Raw genomic sequence first — 15,129 nt, 5'->3', positions numbered from 1 at the left:
GTGATCAGTAGTGTTGGAAACCACATGTCTGACTGTGGGTTTGGATCCCAAAATAATTTGAAACATGCCAGGAACATGGATACTACATGCCCCAAATCTTGACTACCTGGAAAGCTGAGTGAAGGGGATTACAGATTACAAAGGGACAAGATCCTGTTGAGGGTACCTATCTCTTTATCCTGAAAGAAATAAACTTGAATACACACACACACACACACACACACACACACAAACACAAACACACACATATTCCTTTGGGTAAATCTATTATTTATTTATTAAGTAATGATTAGTGTCTACAGACCTTCAGACTACATTCAGATTTGTACACCACTCCATAGGTATGGTGAAACCTATGGACTATAGATCCTCTTTATTTGTTCAGCAAACAAAAGACACTAGCGAGCTGCTATGTGATGCATTACAACTATCCAACTTACCTTCAACTGCACTAGCAGGGTCACATTCTTCAAATTCAATAAGGCCTGGAAAAAAATCGAACAAGTTCTAGGAAAAGAGTAACCCCACAAAGATGTGTAGCAATTATATATAAACCAGGAATCACAATTTTAAAAAAAGAGTAGAAAACAATTATCAGATAAATGCCATTATGATCCTTTTTTTACACTTTCATTTTTTTAAAATACACAATATATCTTTTAGTTTCAATATGTGCTCCAGTATTAGCTGATAATTAAAATACTGCTAATAATTAATACAAATTAATATTATTACACACACCTGGTGTGATTTTTAAGTTACTGGGTCCAGGACTTAAACAACAGAGTTGGTTATGTGAGATCCAGAGCTTTAACCACCATACCACCAGCTGGCTTACCATTATAATTTTTTTAACTGAATTTAAATTTAAATTAAATTTAAGGACTTTATTCAAGCTCACTCTGCAAATATGGAAGTTGAGATATCATTTAAAAAAGAGTACTGGAGGCGTGTTGGTTAAGGTGACTGGATCCCACCTGGATAAGTATGAGGTTCGAGTCCTAGACCTGGCAGTTTGAAAAACACGCCTGGGGAACCAGCAGAGGGCATAATGGTTACGTCACTGGACTTAACGTAGTCAACCACAGCTTGAGTCCTGGCATCTTAAAATTCACGCAGGGCATGTATGCGTGCATGCCCAAGATCCTGAGAGAATGGAAGAGAGGGACTGCAGCATGGCCATCCCCTGAAGGGGGGGGGTGCTTTCTTACTATCTGTCTCTCTGTTGAGTGCATGTGCCCTATAGCAAAAATTTCTCTTAAAAAAGAAAAGGAAAAACATTCCTCGAGCATGTGGACACATTCATGCATGTACCCAAAATCTCAAGAAGAGAACAGAGAAGCGATTGTCATGTGGCCATCCTCCCCTTAGGAGTGATTTCTTACTTTCTCTTTCTGTCTGTCTCTCTTCAGTTGCCCCACAGCAAAAAATGAAAGGAAAAAAGAGTGGGATCAGCAGATGACGTAATGGTTACATCACTGGGTTCCCATGTAGTCCATGGGGTTAAAGTCCCGGACCCTAGTGTGGCTTAAAACTCACACTGGGTGCATGTGTGTACGTGGCCCAAGATCCCAAGAGGAGAAGAAGGGATTGTGGTAGGGTGATTTCTCACTCTGTCAGTCTGTCTCTGTCTCTCCGGCCCTATAGAAAAAATCTCTCTCAAAAAAAAAAAAAAAAGAAAAGAAAAGAAAAGTAAGGGTACTTAGTACTTAACTTGTTCTTAGAATTCCTTAGAGACCTATCTTGATCATTTACAAGAAAAGGGCAGACTGAAAGCTCAACAATGGTAAAGAATTTAACTATGTCATCTCATAATTAGCAACTTTTTACTTGGTATAAAAATTATGAAAGGTTGGGACCAGCAGGTAGCGCGATGGTTAAGGTGCTGGATACTCCCACATGGCTGACCACAGTTCAAGGCCCGGACCTGGTGGCTTGCTTTCTCACTCTTTCTCTCTCTCTGGTCAAATTAAAATAAACAAATGAATAAATAAAATTAAATAAATAAAAAGAAATTATGAATGTTGAGGGACCAGCAGTTAATGTAATGGCTAAGTCGACCACGGTTCAAGTCCTGGACCCGGTGGCTTAAACTCATGCCGGCACATGTGCGTGTGAGCCCAAGATCCTGAGAGGAGAATGAAGAATGGATTGTGGCATGGCCATCCCCCCCGGGGGGGGGTGATTTCTTGCTTTCTGTCTCTCTGTCTGTCTGGCGAGCACACACACTCGATAGCAAAAAACTCTCAAAAAAAATTTATGAAGGTGAAAAACCCCTACCTAAATTACCAACAGCTTATTATGTATTACTGACTTTTCCAAGTACTACCACAGCTGAGAAAATATAATCATCTATCAAATAAATCTGAGAAGGGTTTACCAAGTAAAGGCAACTTGCAATGTGGCTGACCAGGCATAGCTGTGGTAGTGTGTGCCAGTAGACACTGCTACTCAGCAGACTGAGGCCACCTGGGAGGCTCAGGTTCACTTTCTGGTCCAGGGTGGACATGGAGATATGTGCCTATCTTCCTAGCTACTCAGGAAGTTCACACAAGAGGACTACAATATAGCAAAACCCTGTCAAGAAAAAAAAAAAAATTAAATATAAAGGCCAAGTCCTTTCAAAAATAAAATACACACTGAGAATTCTGAGTACCATCCACATAAACTTTTCTCCTAAAGATCAGCGTTTTCTGGTATAATAAAAGTGCATATACTCTTCAAAAAGAAACACTTTTTCATTTACGCATGAGGAAGATTTCCTTTTTCAAATGGCATATGCTCCACATGCTGCTGCACATGGCCAGGCTTTGCGTGCCTGGCTCCAGGCCAGTTGGCGGCTCAGCTGGATATCAATGCACATTCTGACCCCCCTTGTAGCATGTCACTTCTGAACTGTTTCACAAGTGGAAAGTTTATTCAGCATCGCCCTCAAATGCAGTCCACTGCCCATCATTCTGCTATTTAATCATAAGACAAGTTATTTTTTTTGACAGTACTAAGGCCAGAGTGAGCATCTTAATGAACAGTTTGCTGGAATTGGAATTTCAACTGTTTTAGACTCAATTAATTCTGTTGTCAAAATAAATAACTGCTCTTAGCACTTAGATTTTATGCTAGGTCACAAGGGCAATTTAGTTTGTATAAAAGCAAATAAAACCCTTTTGGCTCTGTCTCCTGATGCTCTTTTACACATTATCTAAAAACACCACTATGAGTTCAATACAACTCATGTGCAACAGAAGAACTCTAAAAGGTCAATGATTCAAACCAAAACAATTAAATATGATGCTTTCAATCAAGTAGGAATAAATCACTCCCATCAAAACAATAAAAAAAAACCATGAACCTAAATATTTCATCCAAACATGATTTATATCAAAACTTTTAAGAAATATTACACGAGGAAAAGCAATTTACTTAGTACTAAGCTTTAATCACTACAAATGTTTTATGGATGAGGCACAGAATAAATTTGTGAAATATTTCATTAACAATCTCCATTGCTTTGGAATGAATCCTGAATCTCAGGCCACAGAGAGAGCAAGTTTGCAACTTTGTCTAGTAAAAAAAACTGGCTTCAAATCTTAAATTGTCTGGGCTATTAAAATCAAGCATACTTCTGCATATTTCCAATTAAAGCCAAAGAACACTTGATTCTAATAGAGCCTAGGTAAAACATATAAACATACCCAGACACACACCCAACATCTAATAAAGGGAACAATGATAATGACAGGGTGCATACACACGCGTACACACAGGGATGCAAGCGCATGCGCGGAAAGCAGCATGACTCATAACAAAGGAAGTCAAGATCACATTTTCAAGCTTGCTCCTGGGCCTGTGGAATGTAACACAGCCACATTCCCAGATGCCTGGGATGAAGAACCAGGCTTGCTAACACACACAAAAAAAGACCATCGAATTCCAGCTTGTGGTGACATGCGAAGAGCATGAAAGCTCAAACTCAACTTCCAGGTGCTGCTGGTTGGTTACCTTGAGGTATTTCTTACTCTTTTTGAACAAAAGATGTTACCATTAGAAAAGGGGAATGATAATTTTACCCTTTTTTTGCCACATTTCCTACACAGAGACACACACACAGTTTTTTTCCTTTTTTCTTTTGCTAAATCATCTGAAAGTAAGGTGCAGAGCTGGCTCTGTGGCTCAGCAGACATACACTGCTTAGGAGAAACTGGAGCCCACATGGTGATTTTGGTGTGAATCCCCAGCCCAGCCTGCATGAAACACACTAGGCACAGCACAAGTGTCCAAGATCCAGTGGACTGGAGGACTAAAGAAAAGGAATCAGAGCATGAGCGTACCCTCTTGTTCTTGTACACATCCTATCATTAATAAAGAAAAAAAAATTTAAAAGAAAGATGCAGACATCAATAACACTTCACTTCAGGAGTTCTTCTTTCTTTTAAGTATATTTATTTATTTCTTCCTTGAGTGATAGAGACAAATGTAAAGGTAAAGTAACCAAACCAGTGTGGTACCAGCATAAGGACAGAATTGAGGTGCTGGAAGTAACACATATACCAGCGTCAACTCATTTCAACAAGGGTGCACAACAATTTAATTGGAAAAGAACAATCTCTTCAACATATTATTCTAGGACAGAATTTAATATACATATAATATACAAAAATTAACTCAAAATGGATCAAAGACCTGAATAACAGAGCTTCTTAGAAAAAATGTAAATCTTAGTGACCTTCAATTTGGTAATGGTTTATTTCTTTCTTTTTTCTTTTTGAAGAGGTTTTTGCTATAGGGTACGTGCACTCGCCAGACAGACAGACAGAAAGCGAGAAATCACCCCCCGGGGGGACGGCCATGCTGCAATCCCTTCTCCTCCATTCTCCTCTTGGGATCTTGGGCACGCATGCACACGCGCCCGGCATGAGTTTTAAGGCACTGGGGCCCGGACGTGAACCGCGGTTGACTACGTGGGAGTCCAGCGACATAGCCGTTACACTAACTGCTGATCCTGCTAATAGTTTAAGACATGACAGCCAAAGCACAATAACCAAAGAAAAAGCACACTGAACTCCATCAAAATTAACCATTTTTGGGTTATCCAGGTAGTACAGTGGTTAAGGTGGCTGGATCCCATGTGGCTGACTGTGCAGTTCAAGTCCCAGACCTAGTGGCTTGAAAAACACACTGAGCATATGTGCATGCATGCCCCAAATCCCAAGAGAAGTGTGGAGGAAAAGAACTGTGACATGGTCATCCCACACACACACACCCGGAGATGCTTTCTCATCTTCTCTCTTTCCGTCTCTCTCCAGCGAATGCCTATACCCTAGAACAAATTAAAAAAAAAACTTTCAGGGGCCAGGTAGTAATGTGGCAGGTAACACAGCTGGACCTACATGAGAATGGTCCTGGGTTTATGTCCTAGGACCTTCCTGAGTAAGCCAGGTGCATGTGTACCTGTGATTCAAGACAACTGAAACTAGAGGCAAACGGTAGTGTGAAGACCCTGTTAGAGGTGCCTATCACTCTGTTTTCTTTATTTTATTTTATTTTTTTCTCTCTCTCCCTCTCATGGAAATAAATAAATAAGCTTTAAAATTTTTTTTAAAGTTTCTGGGGCTGCTCTCTCTGCCATCTTAGAGGCTGTGGAGCCCTGCTGGAAATAGGACTTCTAAAAAGCAACTATGTCTGGAAGGCTGAGGTCCAAGGCCATTTTTGCTGGCTACAAGCAGGATCTTATGAACTAAAGAGCAAACAGCTCTTCTTAAAACTGAAGGTGTTTATGCCTGAGATGAAACGGAATTCTATTTAGACAAGAGGTGTGTTTATGTGTACAAAGCAAAAAACACAGTGACTCCTGGTGGCTAACCACATAAAACCAGAGTAATCTGGGGAGAGATTACTTGCGCCCATGGAAACAGTGGCATGGTTCAAGCCAAATTCCAAAACAACCTTCCTGCTAAGGCCATTAGACACAGAATCGTGTGATGCTTTACCCCTCAAAGATTTAAAATAATGAAAATTAAATAAATAAAAATTGATTTGTACCAAAAAAAATTCTAGGGTTAGCAGGTGGTGTGGATGTTAAGCCCCTGGATCCCATATGCTTGGCTATATGGTTTGAGTCTCAGACTGTGGTGTGAAAATCATACCAGGCACGTGTACATGCAGGCTCAAAATCCCAAGAGAACAGGAGAAGGGATTGTGGTGTGGCTGTCCCCCTGGAGTGTGAATTCTCCCTCTCTCTCTCCCCCTCTGTCTCTCTAGCAAGTGCACATAGCCTATGGCAAAAATATTATTAAAAATCTTTTGACTTAGAGTGGCATGCACTAAGATGCTGTGCTTGTGCTCTACTGGCTAGAACCACATGGTGGCACACCTCTGCAATCTCAGGAGACTCAGGAGACTGAGGCAGAACTGGTGAGCTTGGGACTGACCTGGGTAAGATAGTGAAACCCTATGTTAAACAGCCAGGGGTGGCTGGTAGTGAACACCTGTAATCCCAGTTGGGAGACTGAGGCAGAAGGACTAAAACATGACAAGACCCTACCGTAAATAAATAAGTAACTTTTGCATATTAAAGAATACTAGCAAGAAGGTGAAAAAACAACCTACACAAAGATCTGCAATGTATAAGATAAGATTGATAAATGGATACAGTGATGGGTGAAGAGATGTGATAAAGCATGTACAGTAAAGTATTAGTAGTGGAATCTAGGTGGTAGGTATATTGTTCTTCACTGTTAAAAAAAAAAAAAAGAAAAGAAAAATACAACTTTCAAGGGGCCAGCAGGTGGTGTGGTGCTGGACTCCCATATGACTGACTGTGGTTCAAGTCCTGGACCTGGCAGCTTGCTTTCTTACTTTCCATCTCTCTCTGGTGAGTGTGCATGCTCTATAGCAAATAGTAATAATAATAAAAATAATATAAACAATTCCTTTAAAAAAAACTTAAATTATTCTGTGTAAAAATTTTCATAAAATTTTGGAGAAGAAAGTTATGTAGGGTATGCATTTTCAGATCACATTCCTACCCTTACCCAATTCCAAACTCCAGAAATTATACTCTATCTCCTAGGTGAGGGTGACAACAGGAGATATTTGGGGGATTATGAGAAGCTTACTATAATCTCTTTTCCCTGGGAAATGCCCACTCCCTAAAACAAGAAGTAGGTGCAACAACCATGTTCACCCTTTATGACCTAGTCAGGACTGACCACCAGAAAAAAAGATTACTGACACAGCTAGATCAATCAAGTTGTTGGTCCAAGAAATTTGAAAAGGGACAAAAGTTTGGCTCATTCTGAACTGTAGCTGCAATTAAGGAACAAGCTTTAAAACCCTAGAAATTATTGGGAAGTTACTTATGTCAAGTGCCTCGAAAGGCAAACAAAGTCATTTTCCAAATAAAATAATTCAGTAGCAAAAATGTAGAGAGAGAATGAGAAAAAATGATACCTCACTTTCCTACTGGTTTGAGTTTCCTTCTGAAGCCTGATATATTCCTGATTTGAGATCCTTGGGATACTTCAGTTTCTCTCCAATAAATTTCCTTTTAAGTTTAAGTGGGCTTCAGTTAGCTTCTTTTACATACTTCAAGAAGAACTGAAACCCTGTCCTTGTTACTGTACATACAATTTTTACTTGTAAAAACAGTAATCGGTCTAATTTTTTACTTCTATTTTGTTGCCAGAATGTTTATATTTATTAACATTTTTAATGATCACCTCAAATTAATGAACTAAACTTCTCTTGGACAAAGCCTGCTCAAAATAGTTTAATCTTTATTTCACAATCTAGGATTATTATTATTATGAAGATCAATTACTGCGCTGTAATCTGTCGAAGTCAGCAAAGAATGTTAGATGATTCCTAAACCCAAGAGCAGCACAATCTGCTTTTTGAAAAAAGCATATGCACTGTGGTGAGCTACACAGAGCTAATGTATTATGACTTATCATATGTTACACACAAAATAACTTTCTAACACATGGGTAGGTGAGCTTTTTCTGTATTAGATACTATAATAAATATTTTAGACTTTGGGCCATAGTTTGTCATAATTCTGCTGTTACTATAAAAGTAACTATAAACAATTCATAAACAAGTATGACTATTCATATAAAAGTTTTAGACACTGAAATCTAAGCTTCATATGATTTTCCTAGGTCACAAAGCATTACTTTTCTTTTGAATTTTCTCCCAATCATTTAGAACATAAAGACCATTCTTTTTTTTTTTTTTTTTGGAGAGGTTTTTTTTTTTTTGCTATAGGGTGCATGCGCTCGCCAGACAGACAGAGAGAGACATAGAGACAGAAAGCAAGAAATGACCCCCCAGGGGGGATGGTCACGCCGCAATCCCTTCTCCTCCATTCTCCTCTCGGGATCTTGGGCACGTACGCACACGCGCCCGACGTGAGTTCTAAGCCACTGGGTCCGGGACGCGAACCGCGGTCGACTACGTGGGAGTCCAGCGACATAGCCATTACGCTAACTGCTGGTTCCCAAGACCATTCTTTATGGGCCTCACAAAACTAGACATGTGACCATCCCTGCTTTAAAAGATGCAAAAAATAATCAATTATCAGGTGGCATGAAGAACCACCATGTATACACAGAAGTTTTTAACAGACTCCTCCACAGTATCTCCACAAGGCAAAGTCCTATGCCTTTCCCTGGGTGATGGGACACAGATGGAAGTGCATTCTTTCACAGACTGGGGCTTATCCATGTTGTTTTCTTTGTGGGCTCTCCTCTTTCACTCCCCAGAGGCACAAGTCTGCCTGATCCTCATCGCTAGTCATTATACACTCTTCTCCCCTCTTCCTCTAGTCATTTAGTCATTACCCTCTTACCATCTAATATAAAAAAACAATTACAGCGAGACCAAAAACTGACATAATGGCTACACTGCCGAACTACCATGTAGTAGACCGCAGTTCAAGTCCCAGACCCAGAAACTTAAAACTCACACCGACGTGTGTGTATGTGCATGTGCCCAAGATCCTGAGAGGAGAATGGAGAAGGGACTGTGGCATGGACATCCCCCCAGGGGGGTGATTTCTCACTTTCTGTCTCTCTCTGCCTCTCCAGCGAGCACAAACGCCCTATACCAAAAATCTCTCTCAAAACAAAACATTTTATTTTTTATTGTGTTCTCTACCAAAGGGTTTTGGCTTCTCTGATTTTTTTAAAAAATAATCTACGTAGAGGCAGGGATAGGAAGCTCTATTCACAGATTTAACATTATCCCAAATATTGGAGGAGTCTAGAAAAATCACTAGACTACATATTTTTTAAATTATTTGCTTTACTCTATAATTACTATAATATACCTACTATCAGAGCTAAAACATTCCAAATACCTAAAGTAATGCATTAACCACATTTAGATAGTTAACTATAAGAATCTCACTTTCCTTTTTTTATTTTTTTTTAATGTTTCCTTTCTCAGGCTTCTTCTATTTGCATCTGTAGTTTTAAGGATTTGTATTTTTTTATCATTATTATTATTTTTTTAATTTGCTACAGGGCACATGCACTCACCAGAGAGAAAAAGTGAGAAAAGAAGCAGCCAAGTCTGGGACTTTAGCTGTGGCCTGTCATATCAGAGTCCAGTACCCTAACTACCACACCACCTGCTGGGCCCAGAATTTGTATCTTTTAAAGTAACTAGAAGTCTTCAAATGGAAGATATAAAGCAATATTAAGATATAATGAAAATACAGATAAGTGTCTCAATAAAACCTTTTATTTACACATTAAAAATTGGCCTAGCAACTTTTTATATTCTTTAAGCTATTTATCCTTGAACTGCTATGAATTATAAATAACATGAGTCTTACTTTGTGGTGCAGTCAGTAGCAAACTGAACTGCAGTGCTGGGGGCAACATGGCCGACTAAGGATTTGGATCCCTCTGTCGGCCTAAAAACATACCAGGTGTGTGCGCATACCCAAGAACCTGACAAGCAGGAGGGCTGGGGAGATCACAGAATGATATGACCCTGTCAGAAATACTCCCTCTCAAGGACACATGAATAAAAAATTTTAAAGTATACAGTAAAATTAACAAAATTATATAAACTAGGAAACATAATAAATATGGATTTTAATTTCTTCTTGCAAGTGAAATACATAATGGTTAGGACTACTAGGATAATATGATTCGAATATACAAAGATATCCAAAATTAAAAACACCTTTTTACTCAGGATCCTTTCATACCACAGGTGCTTTGATATTCAAAGCGTCCCCTTATAGTGACTCAAACTCCAGAAGAACCAGAAAATATTATACTTAAACATAATGACCAAAAATATCATTTATATATAACAAGTAGTATAATATTCTCTCAATAAGTATGGGTAAAATTTAAATGTCTTCAAAGTGACTTGCATAGAACTGGAAACAAAGTAAAGGTTATACCTTTCAATAAATGACTAAATACAACAGTGTCATTTTTCAGCATCAGAGAAATAGGTTATTTTGTACATATACAATTTTATTTTTAACTGGGCCTCTTGTTTTCTTTTAAAAACCTGTATCTCATAGACTAAAAACTAGTTTAGGAAGGAACTCATCCACAAGAGGGGGCTCTTACGAAACAGGTAAAAGAAAATATCAACAGAAACCAGTACCACAAAACAACTGAAAATTCAATTACATCTTATAAAAGTCTTTTGAATCTATGAATTCTATACAATTACACGCGAAATTTTGAGTATGTTATGTCTCCGAAAGCAAACATTTTGTCATTGTAACTGGCCCCTGGACTCATTTGTTTCATGTGCCCCTAAACTGAAGAAATACCTATGAAAGAGCTATAACTAGTCACTCATAGAAACACAACTCGAGTAATATTTATCCCTTCCACTCTACCCCACAACACCCCTGCACCTTTTTTTAGACAGGGTTTCACCTGCTGCAATTCTCCTGCCTCAGCCTCCTGAGTAGCTGTGACTATGGGTGTGAGCCTCTGCATACACCTCAGGCTAGGAATCGAACTGAGGCTCTCATGTAAACTCAACCTACTTGATAGCAGTGTCAACTACTACCACAGCTAGACTTACCTCTGCCTTTTTTTCTTTTCCTTTTTTTTTTTAAAGTTAGTTCTAGTACCCTTTTTTGAAAGCCAGTCATACTATAATAGATACGCAATGTCAACAGTCATCCTGAAACAGCCATCTAATTTGGGGCTTAGTGATTGTAGGTATGTAATAAAATTAGTGGCATATATTTGATACGTTCCTACATATTTCTAAGTGTTAAATGAATGAATTTAGATTAGATTATTTCTTGAGGTTCTCCTTCATAAAATTCCATGACTGTAAGACAAACTGAATTATGTAACTTTTTCCTCTAGTTTTATCACATTATAAAGTAAATGCTTGCCTCCTGAACTGATGTTTCTGGTTATTCAAACATTAATAACAAGGATAAATTCTACACCTGAAACACATATACAAACTACTTTAATTCTAAAAGGTTTGATTTTGGCACTTGGTATCTTCAGTGCTTTGTATATGAATTCTACGATGCACTATGGCAGTGTATCTCTGCTAAGAAATCATGTCCATATCCGTTTTAGGTTACAAAATCTGCTTCCTCTTGGTCTGAGAAAGTGACTTATGTTGACCAATTGTAATATCTCACTACCTCCTAAACACAGTGATTAACTCAAAAACAAGCATGTGACAAAAAGAGCAACTTCCCTGAAATTAATATGCTGACACTAAGGAAAAAAAGTCTCTACAACTAGGATTTTAAACTGAGTTGATACAGGCTTGAGGTTGTTGACAGCTTCCCTTCTAGGAATAGGAAGAAAGCTTACAGTAGAAGTTTAAGAAACTGAAGCCACACAGACAAGCAAATATGAGGAGAAAAAGTGAAATAATTTCTTAATGCCATCCATTTGGTCACTGAATCCACTCCAGTCCTTCCAGGTTAAAAAAGTAGATGCATAACATTTTTGCTTAAGCTTGTTTAAATTGGCTTAGTGGCATTTGCCAACAGAGTCTCTATTGAACTAAGCCAAAAATGACAGGTTTCAACATATGTGCCAATTCTCAATACTGGCAGTGCCTGCTTGCAGCACTGTGATGAGAACGATGCTGAGGTCTTCTCTGAATGAAGAATGCAATGACCTAATATGGTATCTGTCATAAATGATGGCAGGACACATGCCACATAACTGTCTGCTCTTGGCTAAGCAGTGTCTTAGGAAATGGTACTGGCATAGAAACAAAGAAACAGTCGAGGAGCCCAAGAAGCCAAAGTAAAAGTGGGAGATGGTACATCCGGGAAGAGATAAAATACCACTGAAAAATGCCTATCAAAACAAAAATTTGATGGGCGAGCTCCGTGGTCTCATGGTTAAGGCAACCAGATCCTGCACAGCAGACCCAACAGTTTGATTCCCAGACCTGGCAGCTTGAGAAAGATGACAGGCAAGTTTGTATGCATGCTCTAAACCCAGACAGGATGAGGAAATGGAGAAGGGACTGTAGCGTGTCCATTCCCCATGGAAGTTGCTTGCTCCCTCTCCCTTTTTCTCTCTCTCTGGGGAGTGCATTTTGCCAGAGTACCTCTGGCAAAATTTTAAAGATAAATTAATTTTTTTAAATTGGCTTGATTCAGAATATCTTTTAATGTTCAATTATTCCCTGGTTTAATACTGATCCACTTCATGCTGATTCTCTATATTCTTTAAATACAAGATGCACTTCAAGATGACTTCTCTATTTGTTAAAATGTACTTTGGATCATTTGACTCAGGAGGACAAAGAGGTTATGGTTCATCGGTTTGGATTCACATTTCAACTCAAGTTCCCTGGTTTCAAGGCTTTTTCTCACTGAAACTTTACTTGAGATAACTCTAGATTCATGTATAGGGATAAAAAAATAATACAGAGGTATAGCTTCCATGGCCCAGGTGCTAGGGTACTGCTCTGCAATGCTGGAAACCATGTGGAAGATACCAGGGGTCTGGATCCCGGCTGTTCAAAAAGTCTGCCAGGATGTCTGACTGTCTCTGTGTCTCTCTCACTCAAAATATGATAAATAGACTTTAAAAAGATGATAATGCAGGGGGATCCCTTGTATATATTACCCCATTTCTCCACAATGATACCATTTTGCAAAACAACAATATAATCTGTATTTCCATCCAAGGCATATTTTTCCTTCCTTCCTTTTTTTTAAGGTTTATTCATTTCCTCCATGAATGAGCTAGAGACAGGCAGACAGACAGACAGACAGACAACACCCCCAACAGGGTCTTGACACCACAATCCACTCCTAGCCTTCAGTCAGTCAGCCCTCAATCATGGGCAAATATGCACCTGGCACATTCAGGGAAATCTCTGGACATGAACTGGGAACCTTCCCATGTGGGATGCCTTACAGAACATTGTGTTTCACTGTTATATCACTGTCTGGTCCCATCTAAGGTATTTTTTAAAAGAAGTATTCATTGTTATTTTTTATTATTATTATTATTATTATTATTATTATTATTATTATTTATTTAATTTGCTGTAGGGCACATGTGCTCACCGGAGGGAGAGAGAGTGAAAAAGCAGGCTGCCAAGTGTGGGACTCAAACTGGGGTCAGCCATGGGAGTCCAGTGCCTTATTCAGCACACCACCTGCTGGCCCCATCATCTAAGGCATTTTTAACTAGCCAATATGTCTCTACTTTCATTCTATCAAAATCTGAAGAAAAATGACTCCTAGGCTTCTCCACAAATCACTTATCCATTTTCCTAAATTCTGCACCATATAACCCCTTTGCTGGACTAAATTATTTTTACTTGCATAGTGAAACAAATATCTTGTAGGAATATAGTATAGTAACTATTAAATACAGTTAGGAAATTTGAAACACTAAGTATGCTGAGCAGAGATGGAGAATAGATCTTACATATCATGAAATGCTTTTTGTAAGAAGTAAATATCATAAAATGCTTTTTAAAGTAAAACTTGGTATTCCTGTAATCATTTATTCATAAGGACAGGAACCAGGTTTCCTGTATCCATTAGTTCAATGGTTTATCTACAATGTCTAAAATACTGTCAGCACTCAAGAAATTTATTTTTTGAATGTATATATCAATGAGGAAAAAAAAAAGAAGTTATTACATTTTAAGAAGGGTTCTATGTTGGCCTGAATGCTCTAAGGGTTCAATATTCTTTCCCAATCTTTCTTATAAATAGCCTTCTACCGTTAACTCTACTTTCAAAAATCTAAAGAAATTATATAGTAGATTAATTAAGATTACAATAACCATTCTTTTTTTAGAGGTTTTCGCTATAGGGCACGTGCGCTCGCTAGACAGACACAGAGAGACATAGAGACAGAAAGCAAGAAATCACCCTCCAGGGGGGATGGTCACGCTGCAATCCCTTCCCCTCCATTCTCCTCTTGGGATCTTGGGCACGCACGCACATGCACCCGGCGTGAGTTTTAAGCCACCGGGTCTGGGATGCGAACCGCAGTCGACTACGTGGGAGTCCAGCGACATGGCCATTACGCTAACTGCTGGTTCCCTACAATAACCATTTTTTTATTTTAACACCAAATATTAACCAGTAAAGGCCAAAACAAAAATCTTAATGTATCTTCAAACAAAAATAAAATAATTATCTGAAATTTCACAATCATTTTTAGGTAGGTACATTTTTAGGTTTGATTTCATTTTATATTGATAGTCTGGAAATGTTACTCAGTTCCGACATGTTATATAAAGTTAAAATTATCACCTTAGCATATGAATTTAAAGACAAAATGAATGGGAAATTTAAAAATGTTTCTTCAAGAGTTTATCATCTTACCAGGTCTCTCCTTGCCAGTGCCTTTTGACTCAGCAAATTTCTGTATCAAACTTTCAACTGTAGTATTAGCCATGTTATTTATAAATTCTTCATGAACCTATTAAAGTGGAATAAAGATAAATTTTTCCTCCATCCACATTCTCAATATATCTCAGATAAAATTTTCACAAAGCGAATAAAATTCATTATACCAAAATATGTATTTTTTTGACCTAAGGACTTTGGACAACCTAATATGTTCTGTTACCTAACTTAAGTGTTAGTACATGTACAAGGATCCACTACAGCTTATATTAAACCCA

At 38.4% G+C, this 15,129-nt stretch overlaps 1 protein-coding gene across 1 annotated transcript in view; it reads right to left on the bottom strand.

The window, feature by feature from the left end:
• FCHO2 (FCH and mu domain containing endocytic adaptor 2) overlaps positions 1-15,129 on the bottom strand; it is a gene marked incomplete at its 5' end in the record, with an annotated part of 111,228 nt that overhangs the window by 54,701 nt on the left and 41,398 nt on the right. Inside the window, 2 exon segments of the mRNA XM_014584139.2 lie at positions 441-485; positions 14,828-14,924. Coding sequence (XP_014439625.1) covers positions 441-485; positions 14,828-14,924 — 142 coding nt within the window.

This window comes from Tupaia chinensis, unplaced genomic scaffold (assembly GCF_000334495.1).
Source record: "Tupaia chinensis unplaced genomic scaffold, TupChi_1.0 Scaffold145717_1, whole genome shotgun sequence".
NCBI classification, from domain to species: domain Eukaryota; kingdom Metazoa; phylum Chordata; class Mammalia; order Scandentia; family Tupaiidae; genus Tupaia; species Tupaia belangeri.
Note: the sequence above shows the minus strand (reverse complement) of the source record. Positions and strands in the feature narration are given on the sequence as shown.